Source organism: Bufo gargarizans, chromosome 1 (genome assembly GCF_014858855.1).
Source record: "Bufo gargarizans isolate SCDJY-AF-19 chromosome 1, ASM1485885v1, whole genome shotgun sequence".
NCBI lineage: Eukaryota > Metazoa > Chordata > Amphibia > Anura > Bufonidae > Bufo > Bufo gargarizans.
In genome coordinates, this window is record NC_058080.1 from 442,188,102 (window position 1) to 442,209,770 (window position 21,669).

Consider the following 21,669-nt stretch of genomic DNA (forward strand, 5'->3'; position numbering starts at 1 on the left):
ATGGCAAACTGTCCTGGCCCAGATACAGCAAAACAGGCCCAAACATTGATACCACCTCCACTGTGTTTCACAGATGGGATGAGGTTTTTATTCTGGAATGCAGTGTTTTCCTTTCTCCGCACATGATGCTTCTCATTTAAACCAAAAGATCCTGTTTGGTCTCATCCGTCCAGAAAACATTGTTTCAATATCCTTCTGATTTGTCCTGGTGATCTTTAGCAAACTGCGGATGGGCAGCAATGTTCTTTTTTAAAGCAGCGTCTCTTTTCTTGGAATCTTGCTGTGCACACCATTATTGTTCAGTGGCCTTCTGATGGTGGACTCATGAACATTAGCTAATGTGAGAGAGGCCTTTAGGTGCTTAGAGGTTACTTTGGTTTCCTTTTGTGACCTTGTGGAACATTACATGCTTTGATCTTTGTGGACCACTGCTGAGGAGGGTAATAATGGTCTTGAATTTCCTCCATTTGTACACAATCTACTTGACTGGGGATTTGGTGGAGTCCAAACCTTTCAGAGATGGTTTTGTAACCTTTTCCAGCTTGATGAGCATCAACAACTCTTCTTCTGAGGTCTTCAGAAATCTCCTTTGTTTGTGCCTTGATATACTTCTACAAACATTGATAGATCCCTGTTATTATAATAAAACAGGCTGCCCACTTACACCTGATTCTCATCTCATTGATTGAAAACACATTACTTTAATTTCACCTTCAAATCATCTGTTAATTCTAAAGGTTCACATACTTTTGCCACTCACAGATATGTTATTTTGGATAATTTTCCTCAATAAATAAATGACCAAGTCTATTATTTTGACAGTTGTTTGGTAGTCGTTTGACTTGGTTATCTTTATTTACTTCTAGGACTTATGTATTTTTAGGTCAAGTTTAATGCAGAAATATAGAAAATCCAAAAGGGTACACAAGTTTTCAATCACCACTGTACATGGAACAATTAGGTAGTACATATACTAGTATCATGAAAGTACATCTTTAAAGAGGCTGTTTATAGAGGTTAGCATTACATAGTGCTATAAGATCATCTATTTCAAGTTTTAACACTCTACTATTTTAATTTTCAAAACTGTCTCTAAAATCAGTGTCCGTTTCCATGGCTGAGCAGCCACCTGTAAGCCTGAGATCATGGCACAGTAGTTATTATTTCTGACTTATGGGTCCATGAATTTAGTTCTCAACAAGTTTACATGATTGTTGTTCGCATACAGCTCAATATTTTAGCAAATTGGAAGGCAAGAATAGGCATTTTGTATCATAGTGCCAGCCATGAGCAGTCCGCAAAATGCGGAATGCACACTGACAGTATCCATGTTCATATCAGATCATTACAACTGATTGCAGTATCAACAAATCTTAGCGTATCAGGATAATATTGCAATTGCATTAGTGATTGCGCGTATAATAATGGCATCATAGCCAAACAGTTTGGGGCAAGGTTGGCAAACTTACATCAGTATCACCAGAGCATTTTGGAATCTTAGTCTGTTGTAGTAATTTCCATAGATGAGGTTCTTTGTAATGCAAATAATCAAAAATCCAAACAATAATTCAGTTTAATGGTGACATATGTAGCATGGAGCAAAACAATAAACCTAGAATATAAAGATATATAATACATGATAAATTAATACTTTATTGTCTTACACTTAACACTGTGGAAACACTACCAGGGAAATAGCATCTAGTAAATAGTAGTCTTTTTGTTAGATAGAGGGGTTATATTGATGAGTCTATGTTTCTGATAACTTTTATAAGGCAAGTTCGTTTTTCTCCAGCATTATATGTGAAACAGATGGCAGTGGCTCAAGAATAAGCAAATGGCTGAATTACTTGACTTGTACATTGGCAATTTTACTATTTCTGCAGACACTTTATACACTGATAACACAGGAATTATTTTTAGCATAGAGAAAGAAAAAGGTTGTCATAGCCAAAACAATGATTACAGAGTTGATTAGCTTCCAAGACAAATGGCGTACCCCAAGGCAGCCCTAAAGCTGTGATCACAACTGGCTCCAAAGCTTGCCAAACTGCCAGATGCCTTTGTTGGAAAGCTTTTTGCTGCAGTTTAACACCTGAGTCCGAGCAAAAGTCTGACCGCCATTGCCACATGACAGCAGTCCATAGCTGGAGAATGCTGCGTCAGTAACTGATAAAGAATCTGTGCGTATTGATGTTTTACACTTGTAAAAATATATTCTCAGCCTTCCATAGTTCTTCAAACATGGTGCATAGTGAAACACACAAACTTCTTTCTGTTTAAAATAAAATGATGCCTGATCCCAGTGAAAGTGTGTTTATTTTTCTTTTGACTCATGTTTTATTGAAAAATCCCAGTCCAAATATTAAAGGAATAGTGGTACATAGTAGTAATAATATTTACCATCACATTATATATTTTCACAGACTGAAGATAAGCAAAAAGGCAGCAGTTCCATCTGTACTGATCTTTTTCCTGACCAGGTAATCTGTGTCAGCACATTAGTGGAAAAAGGATCTATCGGGAAGTGCTTTTCCTTACAGTTGTAGTGTTCTGTGGCATACATATGTCACCCCTCCCAACAAAAAAAGAAGCAGTTACTAGAAATATATGGGCCATTATGTATACCCTTGAGCTCTGAGTTGGAGATAAAGCACTATATAAATACCGACTGTAGGCACAAGGAAAGCATCTTTTAGACTGCTCTTTGCCTGTTTCACAAACACAATTTCCTTAAAATGCTTGTAGTGATTTTTGTGTTTCAATGACTCTATTGTGATAAAATTCTATGTAGCTCGTTATAGAGTCTTTTCTATTGTCTTGTGTGACAGTTTCAATAGACACATTAGCAACTGCTGCTGGTTTGGTTGACAGCATGTATAGATACAACTTTCCCCCTGTTGCTTTCAGGTTTACCTCTTCTGTTTGCCCCTTCAAATCCAACTTCAATTCAATTGTTATATAACTTATTTTATTAGAATTTCTAAGCCTCAATTGGAAGATGTGAAAAGCTTAACGATTGTAAACTATGGCCGTGTTAGTAGGAATGTCATGAAACAAAAATATTTTTTACCCCAAATAATTCTATTTTTTTTAATTTATTTTTTATGAAGATTGAGATTGCGCTCACTATAAAGACAAAGGCTGCAATAACTGTACCTTCAGTGTCTCCAAGCCAACCATAGAAAGTTTTGTCAAAATACATTTAGTGGTAAAAAATGTCTTGTTCTGATATAAAGTTCATGATGAAGTCTTTTGATTGCTTGCATTCAGGGATGTTGTGTAAGGAAATAAATTACCTAAAAATAACATTAAACAGTTTGCTTTTCAAACATCAGTCTTGGTCCTGCAGGGTGGAAATGTAGATAGATGGTCATCCGTGCTATTCTAATATTTTTGTTATTTCTCCACAGCCTAACAGCAGTGGGCAAGTTGTAGGAAAGGTGCCTGGCCACTTCACTCCTGTGTTGGCGCCATCACCTCATCATGGTGCAGTGAGACCTGTGACGCTAACGATGACGGACACAAAGCCCATCACTACATCCACTGAAGGTGAGCTAAATTTAACAGCTAGTAAGTACTACAGTGTCTAGTGTAATGTTGGAGTTCAGTTGAATCCACTTGGTGTGCGCTTCAGGGTTGAAAGTGAACGTTAAAGTCCTTAATTGTCAGAATTATTTTTTTAGATTAGCAGATTAAGCAATGCTGCAAAATCACAGATTTCTTCACTGTATATATCTACATATATATAATGAATTTGTAATATCTGCGCCAAGAGGTTAGCTAACCTCTTCTAATTGAAGATTGCTTGAGGATATAAACGTGGTGAAAGGCATAATAAATTAAAGTATGACAAATGCCTAATTTCATGGATTTAATGTGATCCCTATATCATTAAAAGGACCTGTAATTTTGTGTGTGTGTGTGTGTGCAATAGAGTGTTTAGAGTAGAAGTTAACATCTGTGATAAATTGAAGCAATCATATGTTTGTGAAGATACTGGGCATTTGATTCCATACAAGTATAAATTACTCTATATTCTTAATATTTGAAGGATATTCAGAATTAAATGACACTCTTTGAGATTATTGAGAGTATTTTGTTGTTTATGCTTTTCATTATTTCTATATTTTCACTTTTTCACTACTATCCAGAGTTTTATTGCTCGGCTCTTAAAACACAGGGTAAAGATGACACTTCCCAGAGTGCAAATCACCATTGTGAGCTACACTATGCTGAGCTATACTTGTCTATCATCAGCAGTCCAATAGGAAATTAATAGAGCTGCAGTGCGCATACTCGGCCTCCTCTCCATTCATATGGGGGGATACATACTCCTTTTTACATGATCGGTGAGGGTCTCAATTAACACTTCCCCACTGATCAGACATCGTATTCTTAAGAAAGAGAACTCCAGCTTATACCAATCAAAGAGAGATATCGGTTCACCATGCACAGTATCCTGCTAGACTTGAGCAGTGATGCAAATGCAGAAACAAGATGATTCAGCACTTGATCAAAATCCGGTAATATTCTTTATTGATTCAAACATAAAATCACAGCAGTACAAAAGGGTATCAGCACCCGACTACAGGATGTCCTATGAGTTTTGAACATCTAGTGTGTTCTTAGTAATGGCAAAACAAGCACAGTAAAACCTGGCTATTTGTAGTTCTTTGTGCACATTTTTGATCGAACGTGTGTCGGGCCCATCTACCAGGCGTCAAGGTGGCTTCAGCAGATGGGTACCTAACACTAATATACCGCCTCTCTTGGACTTACCTAAGCCTACAATTTTCAGGGCAGTGTAGGAACCAGCTACATTTATAGTCTGCTCAGAAGCCCCAGGCAGATCCATGTTTGCTTGATGGATATGCACCTGTGACTATGAATGTGCTAGTCTATATTTTCTTGCAGTATATATTGAGGGTAGCGCCTCTTTTAGACTGAGCAACGCCCATCTGCCTGGGGCTTCTGAGCAGAGTATAAATGTAGCTGGTTCCTACACCACCCTGAATATTGTAGGCTTAGGTAAGTCCAAGAGAGGCGGTATATTAGTGTTAGGTACCCATCTGCGGAAGCCACCTTGACGCCTGGTAGATGGTCCCGACACACGGTCGATCAAAAATGTGCACAAAGAGCTTCTATTTTTCCATTTATAGCAGGTATAATACCACTTTAATTTAGAATGATTCCCATTTCTCAGCTCTATTGTTTGTATGGGAAATGTGCAGCCACACGGTCGATCAAAAATGTGCACAAAGAGCTTCTATTTTTCCATTTATAGCAGGTATAATACCACTTTAATTTAGAATGATCCCCATTTCTCAGCTCTATTGTTTGTATGTGAAATGTTATTCAGCAGTTTTTTTATCAACCATGTTTCCTTGGAGGATATGCACCTGTGACTATGAATGTGCTAGTCTAAATTTTCGTGTAGGGTGTAGGGTGGTTTAGCAATCTATTGTCTCATTTTTTCTCATTTGTTCCCTACATTAGTAGGGTTTTTGTTAATGTTCTGAAAGATTCTTTCAGAATTCTGATCACAGTCGCTTTTTTGATAAACCAATATATTAATTGTAAATCACAATGGGTGGTTTATGTGATACTGTAGATTGTGCTTTGATGTACAGTCCTGATCAAAAGTTTAAGACCACTTGAAAAATGGCAAAAAATCATATTTTACATTGTTGGATCTTAACAAGGTTCCAAGTAGAGCTTCAACATGCAACAAGAAGAAATGAGAGTGAGACAAAACATTTTTTGAGCATTCAATTAATTGAAAATAACGATTAAACTGAAACAGGCTGTTTTTCAGCTGATCCCAATTTTAGGACCACATGCCTTTAAAAGGCCAAATCTGTGCAAAGATGTGGATTCAATGTCATTTTCTGTCAGGTAGTCACACGTTGTGATGGCAAAGGCAAAAAAACTCTCCCTTTTTGAACGTGGTCGGGTTGTTGAACTGCATAAAGCAGGGTCTCTCACAGCGCGCCATCGCTGCTGAGATGGGACGCAGTAAGACAGTCATTTGGAATTTCTTAAATGATCCTGAAGGTTATGGAACAAAAAAGTCAAGTGGAAGACCCAAAAAAATGTCATCAGCACTGAGCTGGAGGATCTAATTGGCTGTCCGTCAAGACACTGGACGATCCTCGACCCAAATTAAGGCCCTTACTGGTTCTTACTGCAGCCCCATAACCATCAGATGGCATCTGAGACTAAAGGGCTTCAAAAACAAAAACCGTCTTCAAATACCTCGTCTCCTTGAACGCCACAGAACTGCTCGTTTGGACTTTGCAAGAGAGCACCAAACATGGGACATTCAAGGGTGGAAAAAAGTAACCTTGATGGTCCTGATGGTTTCCAACGTTACTGGTATGACGAGCAGATCCCACCTGAGATGTTTTCTACGCACCACAGTGGAGGGGGCGCCATAATGGTATGGGGTGCTTTTTCCTTCAGTGGAACAATGGAGCTTCAGGAAGTGCAGGGGCGTCAAATGGCCGCTGGTTATGTCCAGATGTTGCAGAGAGCATTCCTCATGACTGATGGCCTGTTTGGTAACGACTGGGTTTTTCAACAGGACAACGCTACAGTACACAATGCACGCAGGGCAAGGGACTTCTTCCAGGAGAATAACATCACTCTTTTGGCCCATCCTGTGTGTTACCCTGATCTAAATCCAATTCAGAACCTTTGGGGATGGATGGCAAGGGAAGTTTACAAAAATGGACAACAGTTTCAGACAGTAGTTGGCCTTCGTGCGGCCATCTTCACCACTTGCAGAAATGTTCCCACACACCTCATGGAAACGCTTGCATCAAGCATGCCGAAACGAATTTTGGAAGTGATAAACAATAACAGCGGAGCTACTCATTTCTGAGTTCATGTTTGGAAATTGGATTTCTGTTTTAGGGGGGTTTAGTTTTTTTTGGGAGGTGTGGTCCTAAACTGTTGATCAGCTGAAAAACAGCCTGTTTCAGTTTATTCGTTGTTTTCATTAAATTGAATGATCAAAAAATGTTTTGTCTCACTCCTATTTCTTGCATGTTGAAGCTCTACTTGGAACCTTGTTAAGATCCAGCCATGCTAAATATGTTTTTTTGCCATTTTTCAAGTGGTCTTAAACTTTTGATCAGGACTGTATGTAATACTACTAGAAAAATTAAAACCAGGATTTTGGAAGACATTAATTATATTGAGAACCCCAATTAAATCAATATTTCTATTTTCAGCTAAGCATTTTATCAGATCATAATAACAGATGCACTAAAAGCTTTAGAATCTTTGCTGTAGAAATAATACAGAAATCTCCAAAGGGGAGGAGACATAAAACACAGAGTGCGTAATAAGGAAGCCTATTGGATATTTTGTTTAAATTTGAGATAATTTGAAAAGGGAATATCTGCTTTTTTACTGGATTTTGAATTGTATCTTTATTATTGCCCTTTTCTAGGTTTACAAGCTTTTTGATTATCCTCGGCCTAAATGTGGCTTATTTATCTTATACATTTTATATATAAAATGCATACTTCTTGTATATACATTTGTGTACCCTCTCTGACCTGGGGGTGCTGAATATACTATAATGTTTGTATATAGATACCATTTGCCATGTATCTTTAAGTATTGTGTATTTTAACCCTACGGATGTTAATTGTTTGCTAGTGCGGTACACTACATTTATAACTAGTTTAGGTATCTAGAGTTATGTTACTTATGGTCCGGTCTCTTTTTATAATTGCTAATTAATCTCATATGGTGGTGTGATACAAATAGCCAGGTTTTAATGTGCTTGTTTTGTCATGACTAAGATCGCAGTAGACGTTCAAAACATGTAGGTCATCCTGTAGTGGAGTCTTGCTCCCCTTTTGTACTAATGTGAATTTATGTTTGAATCAATAAAGAATATTATTGGATTTAAACAAGTGCTTTATCATCTCATTTCTGGACTTATTTCCTCTCCTGTGGAAAGAGGATAAAATGTAATGTTGGGACTACCCCTTATAGGTAACGTCTTTTTTTCTTACATAAGTTTCAGTAACAGTCGTGAAGTGATGGCATAAAAAACACTGTAAGAACAGATTTTATTGCATTTTATATTATAAAAAAAATTCAACCACAATTCTAATGTATAATATAGCATGATGCAAAACTCAGTATTATTTTAAATCGGCTGATCTGAAACACAATTACATGTACGGAAAGGTCTGATTGGATTGGTAGCATGTTGCATTTCATATATTCAGTAGAGATCTTCATTGTGGTAAATGAATAATTTGCTTGTGCGTTTTCTGTTTGTCATGGAGGAGTTGAGAAAAGCAGCAGATGGCATTGTAGTAGTGCTGCCAGTCTAAGGTATAGTTTTCCAACTAGGATCTGTAAAGTCTGCAAGTGACTCTCCGTACCAGGATTCTGTCATAAACGGCCATGAAAGAATCAACCAGATTGCTGCTTGTTTTAACGTATAGATGTGTAAATCTATCACTCTGACTCTGTTATTGATACTTGGCGAATATGAACATAAGTACAGTCAGTAAAGCTTTGAGTATTATGCCTTAGATATTGTTCTATTTTCATTGTCTCCATTTTCTCTTTTTCCCAGCCTACACAGCCTCTGGCACATCACAAGCCAATCGATATGTGGGACTAAGCCCTAGAGATCCAGCCTTCCTACACCAGCAACAGGTGGGCTGCTTTCACATCAGGTGTAATGAATCAGAGATGCTTGGGGATAGTGTCATAAAAGCATGCATGCTACCACCCATAATAGCTTTTATTTAAACCAAATCCTGCTGTTCTCTGATCATGACCGGGCACGTCAAATATCAACAGATTTAATTGAAGTTGTCCGTGTCACAAAAAAGTGTCCCTTAACACACATAGTGAGTGTACATTATGGGATGCTGAGAGCTCAGCGCATTTCAATGAAAACATACTCCCTTTTCAATTTTTTCCAGTTATAAACTCCATTTTATTTACACTAAAGTACAGTGACAAAACTCGGAGAGGTTCCTGAGATGCACCACATTACAAATTATGATATGTCTTTGTATGTTAGGAAACAATTGGATATAACATGTAAAATGCACCAGGCACTCCTCTGTTGGCTCAGCCAAGATTTATGACAGCTGATTTTGCACTTAAAAGTTTGTATTTAGTTTCCATAATGCAAGAGGTGGTATCTGCAATTTTTTTTTCTTTTAATATATTTCTGACCTAACATTAGCTTTCTCTCTCATGTGACATTGCTAGCTGTTACTACATAAAAACATATTTGCTATGAAGCAAAATATACATAGGTTTGTGGTTATATAAACATTTAAAGGAAGTATGTCACCACCCGTTTGCAATCATTTGTATAACACTGTAGCTCTCCTATTGCTATTTTCAAATATACCATTATGCCCTAATCTTTCATCTCTAGCCCCTGAAACAGAGTTTTATAATTATGCTAATGAGGCGAATAGAGCTCCAGGGGCAGAACTTATCGGGGCTGGAGCCCAGCTCCCACCCTCCTCTTCTTCTCTTCACTTCCTAGGCTCGGCAACGTCATCATGATGCCACTACAAATCTCGTTCCATTGCATATCTCTGTCATGGGTGCGCTGACCCCATCTGTTACCTTTAGTTTTTTTTTGACATTTAGTTTTCCAGCCTCTTACTTTGAAACAAGCGGTGGCTCCAGATCCGATCTTCTCTGGCTCCGCTCTTGGTTTTCCTGACGCAAAAATGACAAGTTCCACTGTAATGCACTTACTACTGGTGCATGTGCAGTTCAGTTAATAAAGCCGCTGCCCACAAAAGGTAACAGACGCCCCCAATGCCCACATGAAGGTGATGTGCGCTTGTGCACGATTTGAAACGGCACTAGGAGGACGTTGCTGAGCCAAGCAGGTAGAGAGAAAAAGTGGAGGGAGGAAGGGGCGGGCATCTGTTCTGATGGGTGCAGCTGGGCTCCAACACCGATAAGTACAGCCACTTGGGCTCGTTTCACGTCATTAGCATAATTATACATATCTGTATTTTGGGGGGCTAAATAGGACAAAAAGTGTATTTCAAAACGATAGGACAGCTACACTCTCATTCAAACTGTTAAAAATAGTCCAGGAGGCACTTTGTTAAATGCATTGGCACATATATGAAATGTTTCATTTGTGATATGCATGTAATTCAAAAAAATATGGCATGGTTGTATCTGAATTTAGATGCGGGTTTGGCTTCTGGGATCCACACCCATGTTTAGAACTAAGGTCCCCCAATCTGAGTGGTGTGGTGGACACATGGCCTCTTCTCTATTCTGTGACAGATGTGGTGGATGGCAGATATCTCACCAGGCGGAGAAGGGTTTGGGCCGCTTCTGTTCTGGAGATATTTGCAAGTCCCAGGGGTTGGTTCCACATCTATCAGACATTTATGGCATATCCTGTGGCTATGTGTGTATATATATATATATATATATATATATATACAGTACAGACCAAAAGTTTGGACACACCTTCTCATTCAAAGAGTTTTCTTTATTTTCATGACTATGAAAATTGTAGATTCACACTGAAGGCATCAAAACTATGAATTAACACATGTGGAATTATATACATAACAAAAAAGTGTGAAACAACTGAAAATATGTAATATTCTAGGTTCTTCAAAGTAGCCACCTTTTGCTTTGATTACTGCTTTGCACACTCTTGGCATTCTCTTGATGAGCTTCAAGAGGTAGTCACCTGAAATGGTCTTCCTACAGTCTTGAAGGATTCCCAGAGATGCTTAGCACTTGTTGGCCCTTTTGCCTTCACTCTGCGGTCCAGCTCACCCCAAACCATCTCGATTGGGTTCAGGTCTGGTGACTGTGGAGGCCAGGTCATCTGGCGCAGCACCCCATCACTCTCCTTCATGGTCAAATAGCCCTTACACAGCCTGGAGGTGTGTTTGGGGTCATTGTCCTGTTGAAAAATAAATGATGGTCCAACTAAACGCAAACCGGATGGAATAGCATGCCGCTGCCAGATGCTGTGGTAGCCATGCTGGTTTAGTATGCCTTCAATTTTGAATAAATCCCCAACAGTGTCACCAGCAAAGCACCCCCACACCATCACACCTCCTCCTCCATGCTTTACTGTGGGAACCAGGCATGTAGAGTCCATCCGTTCACCTTTTCTGCGTCGCACAAAGACACGGTGGTTGGAACCAAAGATCTCAAATTTGGACTCATCAGACCAAAGCACAGATTTCCACTGGTCTAATGTCCATTCCTTGTGTTCTTTAGCCCAAACAAGTCTCTTCTGCTTGTTGCCTGTCCTTAGCAGTGGTTTCCTAGCAGATATTCTACCATGAAGGTCTGATTCACACAGTCTCCTCTTAACAGTTGTTCTAGAGATGTGTCTGCTGCTAGAACTCTGTGTGGCATTGACCTGCTCTCTAATCTGAGCTGCTGTTAACCTGCGATTTCTGAGGCTGGTGACTCGGATGAACTTATCCTCTGCAGCAGAGGTGACTCTTGGTCTTCCTTTCCTGGGGCGGTCCGCATGTGAGCCAGTTTCTTTGTAGCGGTTGATGGTTTTTGTGACTGCACTTGGGGACACTTTCAAAGTTTCCCCAATTTTTCAGACTGACTGACCTTCATTTCTTAAAGTAATGATGGCCACTCGTTTTTCTTTACTTATCTGCTTTTTTCTTGCCATAATACAAATTCTAACAGTCTATTCAGTAGGACTATCAGCTGTGTATCCACCTGACTTCTCCACAACGCAACTGATGGTCCCAACCCCATTTATAAGGCAAGAAATCCCACTTATTAAACCTGACAGGGCACACTTGTGAAGTGAAAACCATTTCAGGTGACTACCTCTTGAAGCTCATCAAGAGAATGCCAAGAGCAAAGCAGTTATCAAAGCAAAAGGTGGCTACTTTGAAGAACCTAGAATATGACATATTTTCTGTTGTTTCACACTTTTTTGTTATGTATATAATTCCACATGTGTTAATTCATAGTTTTGATGCCTTCAGTGTGAATCTACAATTTTCATAGTCATGAAAATAAAGAAAACTCTTTGAATGAGAAGGTGTGTCCAAACTTTTGGTCTGTACTGTATATATATATATATATATATATATATGGCTGAAAAAGTCAGGCTTTACTTTTATACATGTGCCCTGTTCTATCAAAGACATACAAAGCAGATGGAGATTAGATCTTTCAATTCTACACATGATTTGGAACGTTTGTTCATACTTAATATTAAGTTGTATTAAGGAAGAAATGACCAGATAATCGACCTCTGAAAATAATAAACTGACTTATTTGCATCAATTTACTATACTGGGAAATAACATGTAAATTCCTTTTACCACATGGTGAGTATTCTGAGTACAAGTACATTCAATTGTACGTTGTCTTCTTAGGGCAGTTCAAGTGTCTGGAATGTTTTATTTACTTCACGTTGCTTAGATAGAGCCTACATATTGCGCAGTGCTGTGTAGAGATTGTCAAGTAGTAATTGAGTTTTTCCAGGCATATTATAATTCACACTTGTAAGAAAACTTTACAGTCAGTGGAGCTATATAAAGCAACCGTCTGCCAGTGAATCTACTCAGTAGTTAACTTTATAACAGTCTCCACTGCTGTAGATTGTAGACATCGAGGTCCTTCTGTCACCATTGGTAGGATCCATCGCTGCTGTCATTTTCGTTTTCCTGTTGGAACTGATGGATTTATCACAGCGAGCAACATAATTTATACATGGTGTACCGTAGGACAATAGAAAATATATTACTGCTCATCTTTCCTATTTAAACTATAACCTTTAATAGGTAACTTTAAAATTGAGAACAAAACAATCAGATAAATAATAAGAAATATTATCTGGAGGAGTCTAAAATTCAAAGAGTATGCAACCAACAAACATTTATAAAGCACTGGGGCCTAAAATTTAGTAAGGGAAACACCTTATTTACATATCTATACTAATCACCCACTTTTTAGGCTGAGTTACTGAAGATCACTTGATAGAGACTGATTTCCCCTAAAACTAATGTCAAGATGCAGGGATATCACTTCAATCACATTTCCACTGGCTGTAATAGAGATAGAAGGATCGATTTAGTACCATTTCATCTAGATGTAATCCTACTGCATATCAACTTGTCATAATTGTTCTTGATTTCTTCTACATCGATACAATGTAAACAGTCTCTTATTTTATTATAAAAACTAATAAAAAGAGAATTGAAAAGAAATGAATAGCAGTCTTTAACTCCACATTACTTTAGGCAGCAGATATATACAGGATTTTTCCCTACCTCTGCTGTAGAAAATCTCTGTCTAAAAGCAGAGTGATCACCGTGGAAGGGGCAGTGCCACTTATTGGTGACTGTCCCTGAAAGGCTAAATACCCCCCACCTAACATCCTGATGAGTTTCCCCTATGTGGTCAAAACATGTGTTCGTCAGGGGACTAACAAGCAAAGATGTCTGATAGCAACATAATGTCAGCATACAATACTGCACTTAATGTGACCTGCGTAGGAGTATTACATCTAGATGAAATGGGACTAAATTGATCCTTTAGCAGAAATGTATATGAAGTGATATCCCTGCTCTGGAAATTATTTTTTGGGGAAAAGTCTCTGTCACTATCAACAGATCGTGAGTAACCTGGTTTAAACAGTGGATGATTTGTATAGATGCGATAATACAGTACTACAAGTACCACTTTTTGGACCCAGTGCTTAATCAGTTTGAAGTTTAACTTCGTACAGATATTATTTATCTGATGAGGTTTTTATGATTGCAGATTAAAAGTTATATTATAAATGGCAGGATTTTTTCTGTGATGGAACACAAACATTGGAAAGCCTTACTTGACTGCATCTGTTAAACTATTTTCTTCATTTAACTCTGTATATTATCTTTATTGACAGATAACACTTTAGCTTAATGCATTGAATATTTATGATCTGTTAATATTTTCTATAAAAAAATATAATATATATAATAATCTTAATTACATTACAAAATTATACTATTGCCTTAAAATCCTTAGTATAACTGAACATTGGTTCAGACAGAGATGCATGGAAGAAACGAGCCATGACCTTCGAGAAGTCTAATTTTCTCCAAGATCAATACAGCTTTTGGTACTCAGCATAAATCTTGCAGCACTAATATCAATTGCACTTAAGATGATCATTATTTAACTCAGGACTTTCTCTGCACTCAATGCTAATAGTCTCTTTAGAAAGCAGTGCAACATCAGTTGTATGTATTCATAGTATACATATATTCACATTTCCCTGTTTGAGCAGAGCACCTGTATCACTGGCAAAAACACTGTGAAGATAGTTTTTAAAGATTGCCATAGATATGTGCTAGGTGGTTGATACACAAAGGCAGGATATCAAAATTTGTATGTCTGCTTGTCCTATCCAGACATAGAGTACAAATAACCAAATAACTCGGCTCAAAATAAGAAGTTAGGTTAGGAATTACAGTATATTATTTATAGGATTTTTATTTTTATTAATATTTATTACATTTAGCTATAAAGTGATGATATACTGTAAGGTCAGTAGTATACTGTCTACAATAATAAAAAAAAGACTCATCTGGCCAAGCATGTAATATTATATTGGTACCTGTACATGGGGGATATGTTATCAGTGATTGATAGCATTCTGTGTATAAATGTGTATACATAGTAAGCTGTCAGTAACTGATAGTTGTACATGGGGAGATGTTATCAGTGCTGGATAGCATTCTCTGTGTAAGTGTGTATACATAGATAGCTGTCAGTCACTGATAGCTGTACATGCGAGAGGTGCTATCAGGGAGTGATAGCATTCTCTGTGTAATTGTGTATGCATAGTTAGCTGTCAGTCACTGATATCTGTGCATGGGGGAGGTGTTATCAGGGATTGATAGCATTTTCTGTGTAAGTGTGTATAGATAGCTGGTAGTCACTTATAGCTGTACACGGGGGAGTTGTTATCAGTGATTGATAGCATTCTCTGTGTAAGTGTGTATACAGCTACAGCTGTCAGTCACTGATATCTGTACACGGGGAGATGTTATCAGTGCTTGATAACATTCTCTGTGTAAGTGTGTATACAGAGACAGCTGTCAGTCACTGATAGATGTACACAGGGGAGATGTTATCAGTGATTGATAGCATTCTCTGTTTAAGTGTATAGTTAGCTGTCAGTCACTGATAGTTGTACACGGGGGCGTTCATACAGGGATCATCTCCCATCAGACATTGGGGGCATATCACTTGGATATGCCCCCAATGTCTCTATAGGTGCCGGTCCCATTAAAATGAATGGGAAGCGCAGTGTTCAAGCTCTTCCACCACTCCATTCACTCTATGGGGCTGACTGAAATAGCCAAGCCAGTTCTTGGCTATTTTCGGTGCTCCTATAGGAATGAATTTACTTTGAGGGCTCTGTTCTAAAGATAGATGTAGGACCCAGAGGTGGGACCCATGCCTATCATACATTAGGGACATATACTAGCGATATGCCCTCAATGTCTGAGGTGAGAAAACCCCTTTAAGTCCAGAAAATAGAGATATACTTATATGTATGTATATGATATATATAAAGTATATATATATTAGTTTTACTTATTCTTTTCCCACAAAACTATATATGAATCAGTTTATCTCCTCCTACCCTATACCATGCTGTCAACAGATTGAATTGCATTTTGTTTCTTTTAAGACAGAAAGAATCATACAAGAGTCAACAGCATTGTGTTATTAGTACCCTGTATGTCTGTTTTAATTTTATCTTGTCTATTTCTAAAGAATGTTAAAAATATCTAGCTAAGCATGAAACATGCACCCATGAAAATAAAGTAATTTACATCTCATGAGTTTCACATTCCCAAAACTCTAGACTATAGGTAGACTGATACAGAGGTAGGTAGATGATAGATAGATAGATAGATAGATAGATACAGAGGTAGATGATAGATAGATGCAGAGGTAGATAGATACAGAAGTAAGTCGATGATAGATAGATAGATAGATAGATAGATAGATAGATAGATATTATCCTGATGGAGTTTTTGCTGGAGAAATATAAAGAGAACAAACAAAACATACTTTAATTACTTTGTCAGTGTAAAGCTTGCCCTGTGCGGAAGGACTAAAGTGAGATTGATTTACTGTGTCCTCATTCTGCTTTCCAAAGATTTAAGAGATTCCTCTCTGATGGTGGCAGGTTTTAAATGCATTTAATTTAAAACATCCCATGATGAATGAAAGCGAGAAGCAAGAGGTGCATGAAATGCACACAATCAATCATTTTATATTAGCTTAGAGAAATTCTAAATTAAGCAGAGGATGATTTTAGCAGTGGTAAAGCCTTTTAGAAAACCCACAACCCCCTTTTAATACACATTGACCCTTCTGGAAGAAGTACTGTCACAGGTACAGTCTAAGGGTCATGTCAGATGGGGTTAGAGAGTATAAAAAAGATTTATGCCCATGGGAAAAGAAAAATATTGTCAAGCATATTCAGCCAACTCTTTTTATTATAAAAGAATAAAAATCAACTACATGTTCCTACATAAATTAAATTACCAAAAACATTAGAAGTGGTAAATAGATTTAGAGCATCCCAGCAACACAATTAGCATTGTGTACTTTCTTAAAGTAATCTGTCATCGATAGTAATAAGTAAAAGAAAAGACGGACAACAGAAAAGTTGGACATAACATGCTGTATTAGGGAATGTATATTGCTTTTTTACTTAATTTCATGTACATCTTTAGAGAAAAAATAATGCTCTTTTTTATGTAGACATTAAATTTTTTTATTTCTTAGGGTGGCCATATTGGAGGTACACATGTTAATTTAGTTAATTGACAGATAAATATAAATAGTAGTGTTGATCGAGCAGCAAAGTGCTCAGGTGCTCTGGTGCTCGAGTAGAACACAATGGAAATCAATGGGAGAACCAGAGCATTAAACCAGGCACCCACTGCTCTAAAGAGGGGAGGGATTCTGGTTCACAGGAAAATGTCAGAAATGGATGGAAACACCACTGAAATGGTTCGGGAACAGCATCTGGAGGATGTCTGGATGCATCTTGGACTCCCAGGTCACTGCTTGGAACGATGTTGTCCGAGTAGTACGCCTCTTTTACAGACTGACAATAATGCACTCTAAACCAAAGATAAAATCGATTTTAGAGGAAATATTGTTAGAAAACATTCTTTCCTGTATATTTACTTGTATATAAAGTACAAGTGCTGCCAAAAATTGCAAGGAAGAGGCACTCCGATACAACCTGTATATCACATAAAGGAGGGCCACATTCACATTCTGGTACAATTGTTCAGGTAGTGGGACTTCTACACTCATAAAGCCTATGCACTAAGTGAAAGGGCTGCCAAAAATTACAAGGAACCAGCACTCCAATACACCCTTTATTACACATAAAGGTGGGCATCATACACACCCTTGAAAAATTATGATTGATGACCTGTTGGTGACCCTCAAAAACATTAGGAACAAGGGCCTGCTGGTGACCCTCTAAAACATTAGGGGCGAGGGCCTGCTGCTGATTGACCATCTAAAACATTAGGGGTGAGGGTCTGCTGCTGAGCTGACCCTCTAAAACATTAGGGGAGAGTGCCTGCTGCTGATCTGACCATCTCAAACAATATGGGCAAGGGCCTGCTGCTGATCTGACCATCTAAAACAATAGGGGCAAGGACCTGCTGCTGATCTGACCATCTAAAACATTATAAGCAAGGGCCTGCTGGTGACCCTCTAAAGCATTAGGGGTGAGGGTCTGCTGCTGAGCTGACCCTCTAAAACATTAGGAGCGAGGGTAGCCTAATAAGCATGTTGATATGATGGAGGAGGAGGAGGAGAAAAGGATGATTGAACCATATACCCTTTTTTGTGGTGGAAGGGGTGCATGGGAATACAGTGTGTTCAATACACTATAATAGCCACATTTAATGTGCCTTTATGTTCTATGTTCAGCTTCTTTCCTCTGGGGGATTAGCGAAGTCAGGGGAAATCCAGGCCTTGTTCATTTTGATAAGAGTCAACCTGTCAGCATTTTCAGTTGACAGGCGGATGCGCTTATCAGTTATTATGCCCCCAGCAGCACTAAATACCAGCTCTGACAAAATGCTGGCTGCAAAGCAGGCCAGCACCTCCAAGGCGTAGAGCACCAGTTCGTGCCACGTGTCCAGCTTGGATACCCAATAGTTGTAAGGCACAGAGGGATCACTGAGGATGCTGACATGGTCTGCTACGTATTCCTTCACCATCTTCCAAAACTTTTCCCTCCTTGTGACACTAGGCCACGCATCAGGGTGAAGGTGCTGGCGGGGTGTCATGAAACTGTCCCAGGCCTTGGAGAGTTTCGCCCTGCCTCTGTTGAAACTGATGTGTGTTCCCCTCATCTCCTCGGTTGCCCAAGAAATTACGTACTCTGCCGCCAACGTAGTCAGCTGGAAATTTTTGAAGCAATTTTCCACAAGGACCTTCTGGTATTGCACCATTTTGCTAGCTTCCACAAAATTGTGGTAGAGGTTTTCCATATACCTGCGTCCACAAAATACAGATGGGTTTTGATATACCTCTTCAACTAACAACTGATTGAGACCTGCCATATATCAGTTCCCACAAATACTGCTTTTCTCTAGGGACTTTGGCATAGAGTCATTTTGGAAATGAAAGACAGAGGAAGAGGCAGGCCGTTCTGCAGGGGTGGTAGGGGTTGGGCAGGTGCACCTGGTCGGGGGCTAAGTGAGAAGTTGAAGAAGGTGCATGTGATTATGTCAAAGGATGCACCAGAGTTGGTTGAGTGACTTATTCAGCCTTCCGCTTCTGCAACCTCCTCATCCTCTGTATCTGCACCCTCCTCACTCTCTGCTTTGTGCACCCTCAAAGACACCACCACCATAGCCCATCCACTCGAGTCAGAGGAATTATTTTTCCATCTATTCCCAGACCTTACCGATGCGCAGCCATTCTTGAAATCGGATGAGTAAGAGAAGGTAGCAACGGCTGACACCCAGCTGTCTGATGACAGTACCCAGATCAGCCCAAGGGGGGTGCTCCCCGCTGTTGCTGCCTACTCCGGGATCTCTAATGTCAGTGGTGGTGAAGGTGACAGTGACATATTTTTATTTTTGGTGTGAGGTACACCTGCACTGCATACTTGACAGGGAAATTAATATAGTTAATCTGTTATTTCGGCCGGTGACATATGCCCTTTTTTTGTGTGAGACACACATGCACTGCATATCTGACAGGGAAATATATATATATATTTTATCTGACTGTTAGTTTGGCCGGTGAAAAAAAATATACCCATTTTTGGTGTTAGATACATGTGCACCTCATATGTGACAGGGAATTTAATATAGTTAATCCGTCTGTTAGTTTGGTGGGTGACATATTCCCATTTTTGGTGTGAGGTACACCTGCACTGCATACGTGACAGGGAAATTAATATAGCTAATCCGTCTGTTAGTTCGGTGGGTGACATATTCCAATTTTTGGTGTGAGGTACACCTGCACTGCATATGTGACAGGCAAATTAATATAGTTAATCCTTCTGTTAGTTCGATGGATGACATACAGACGTGGACAAAATTGTTGGTACCCTTTGGTCAATGAAAGAAAAAGTCACAATGGTCACAGAAATAACTTTAATCTGACAAAAGTAATAATAAATTAAAATTCTATAAATGTTAACCAATGAAAGTCAGACATTGTTTTTCAACCATGCTTCAACAGAATTATGTAAAAAAATAAACTCATGAAACAGGCATGGACAAAAATGATGGTACCCCTAGAAAACACAGAACATAATGTGACCAAAGGGACATGTTAATTCAAGGTGTGTCCACTAATTAGCATCACAGGTGTCTACAACCTTGTAATCAGCCATTGGGCCTATATATATGGCTCCAGGTAATCACTGTGTTGTTTGGTGATATGGTGTGTACCACACTCGACATGGACCAGAGGAAGCAAAGGAAAGAGCTGTCTCAAGAGATCAGAAAGAAAATTATAGACAAGCATGTTAAAGGTAAAGGCTATAAGACCATCTCCAAGCAACTAGATGTTCCTGTGAGTACAGTTGCACATATTATTCATAAGTTTAAGATCCATGGGACTGTAGCCAACCTCCCTGGACGTGGCCGCAGGAGGAAAATTGATGACAAATCTAAGAGACGGATAATCCGAATGGTAACAAAAGAGCCTAGAAAGACTTCTAAAGAGATTCAAGGTGAACTTCATGCTCAAGGAACATCAGTGTCAGATCGCACCATCCGTCGTTGTTTGAGCCAAAGTGGACTACATGGGAGACGACCAAGGAGGACACCATTGTTGAAAACGAATCATAAAAAAGCAAGACTGGAATATGCCAAACTACATGTTGACAAGCCACAAAGCTTCTGGGAGAATGTCCTGTGGACAGATGAGACAAAAATCGAAGTTTTTGCCAAGGCACATCAGCTGTATGTTCACAGACGAAAAAATGAAGCATATCAAGAAAAGAACACTGTCCCTACTGTGAAACATGGAGGAGGCTCTGTTATGTTCTGGGGCTGCTTTGCTGCGTCTGGCACAGGGTGTCTTGAATCTGTGCAGGGTACAATGAAATCTCAAGACTATCAAGGAATTCTAGAGAGAAATGTACTAGCCAGTGTCAGAAAGCTTGGTCTCAGTCGCAGGTCATGGGTCTTGCAACAGGACAATGACCCAAAACACACCGCTAAAAACACCCAAGAATGGCTAAGAGGAAAAAATTGGACTATTCTAAAGTGGCCTTCTATGAGCCCTGACCTCAATCCTATTGAGCATCTTTGGAAGGAGCTGAAACATGCAGTCTGGAAAAGGCACCCTTCAAACCGGACACAACTGGAGCAGTTTGCTCATGAGGAGTGGGCCAAAATACCTGCTGAGAGGTGCAGATGTCTCATTGACAGTTACAGGAAGCGTTTGATTGCAGTGATTGCCTCAAAAGGTTGCGCAACAAAATATTAAGTTAGGGGTACCATCATTTTTGTCCATGCCTGTTTCATGAGTTTATTTTTTTACATAATTCTGTTGAAGCATGGTTGAAAAACAATGTCTGACTTTCATTGGTTAACATTTATAGAATTTTAATTTATTATTACTTTTGTCAGATTAAAGTTATTTCTGTGACCATTGTGACTTTTTCTTTCATTGACCAAAGGGTACCAACAATTTTGTCCACGTCTGTATATACCAATTTTTGGTATGATATACACGTGCACTTTATACATGACAGGGAAATTAATATAGTTAATCTGACTGTTAGCTCGGCCGGTGACATATACCCATTTTTGTTGTGAGATACACGTGCACTGCATATGTGATAGGGAAATTAATATAGTTAATCCATCTGTTAGTTCAGTGGGTGACATATTCCCATTTTTGGTGTAAGGTACACCTGCACTGCATATGTGACAGGGAAATTAATGTATTTAATCCATCTGTTAGTTTGGTGGGTTACACATACCCATTTTTGGTGTGAGATACACGTGTACTTTATACGTGACAGGGAAATTAATATAGTTAATCTGACTGTTAGTTCGGCTGGTGACATATACCCATTTTTGGTGTGAGGTACACCTGCACTGCATACGTGACAGGGAAATTAAT

At 38.9% G+C, this 21,669-nt stretch overlaps 1 protein-coding gene across 4 annotated transcripts in view; it reads left to right on the forward strand.

Annotated features, from left to right (window-relative positions):
- NFIB (nuclear factor I B) overlaps window positions 1-21,669 on the forward strand; it is a 230,973-nt gene that overhangs the window by 185,633 nt on the left and 23,671 nt on the right. For all 4 annotated transcript variants that reach the window (XM_044272279.1, XM_044272271.1, XM_044272295.1 and 1 more), the window contains 2 exons: window positions 3,414-3,552; window positions 8,609-8,691. In XM_044272279.1, coding sequence (XP_044128214.1) covers window positions 3,414-3,552; window positions 8,609-8,691 — 222 coding nt within the window. The remainder of the gene's footprint in view (window positions 1-3,413; window positions 3,553-8,608; window positions 8,692-21,669) is intronic.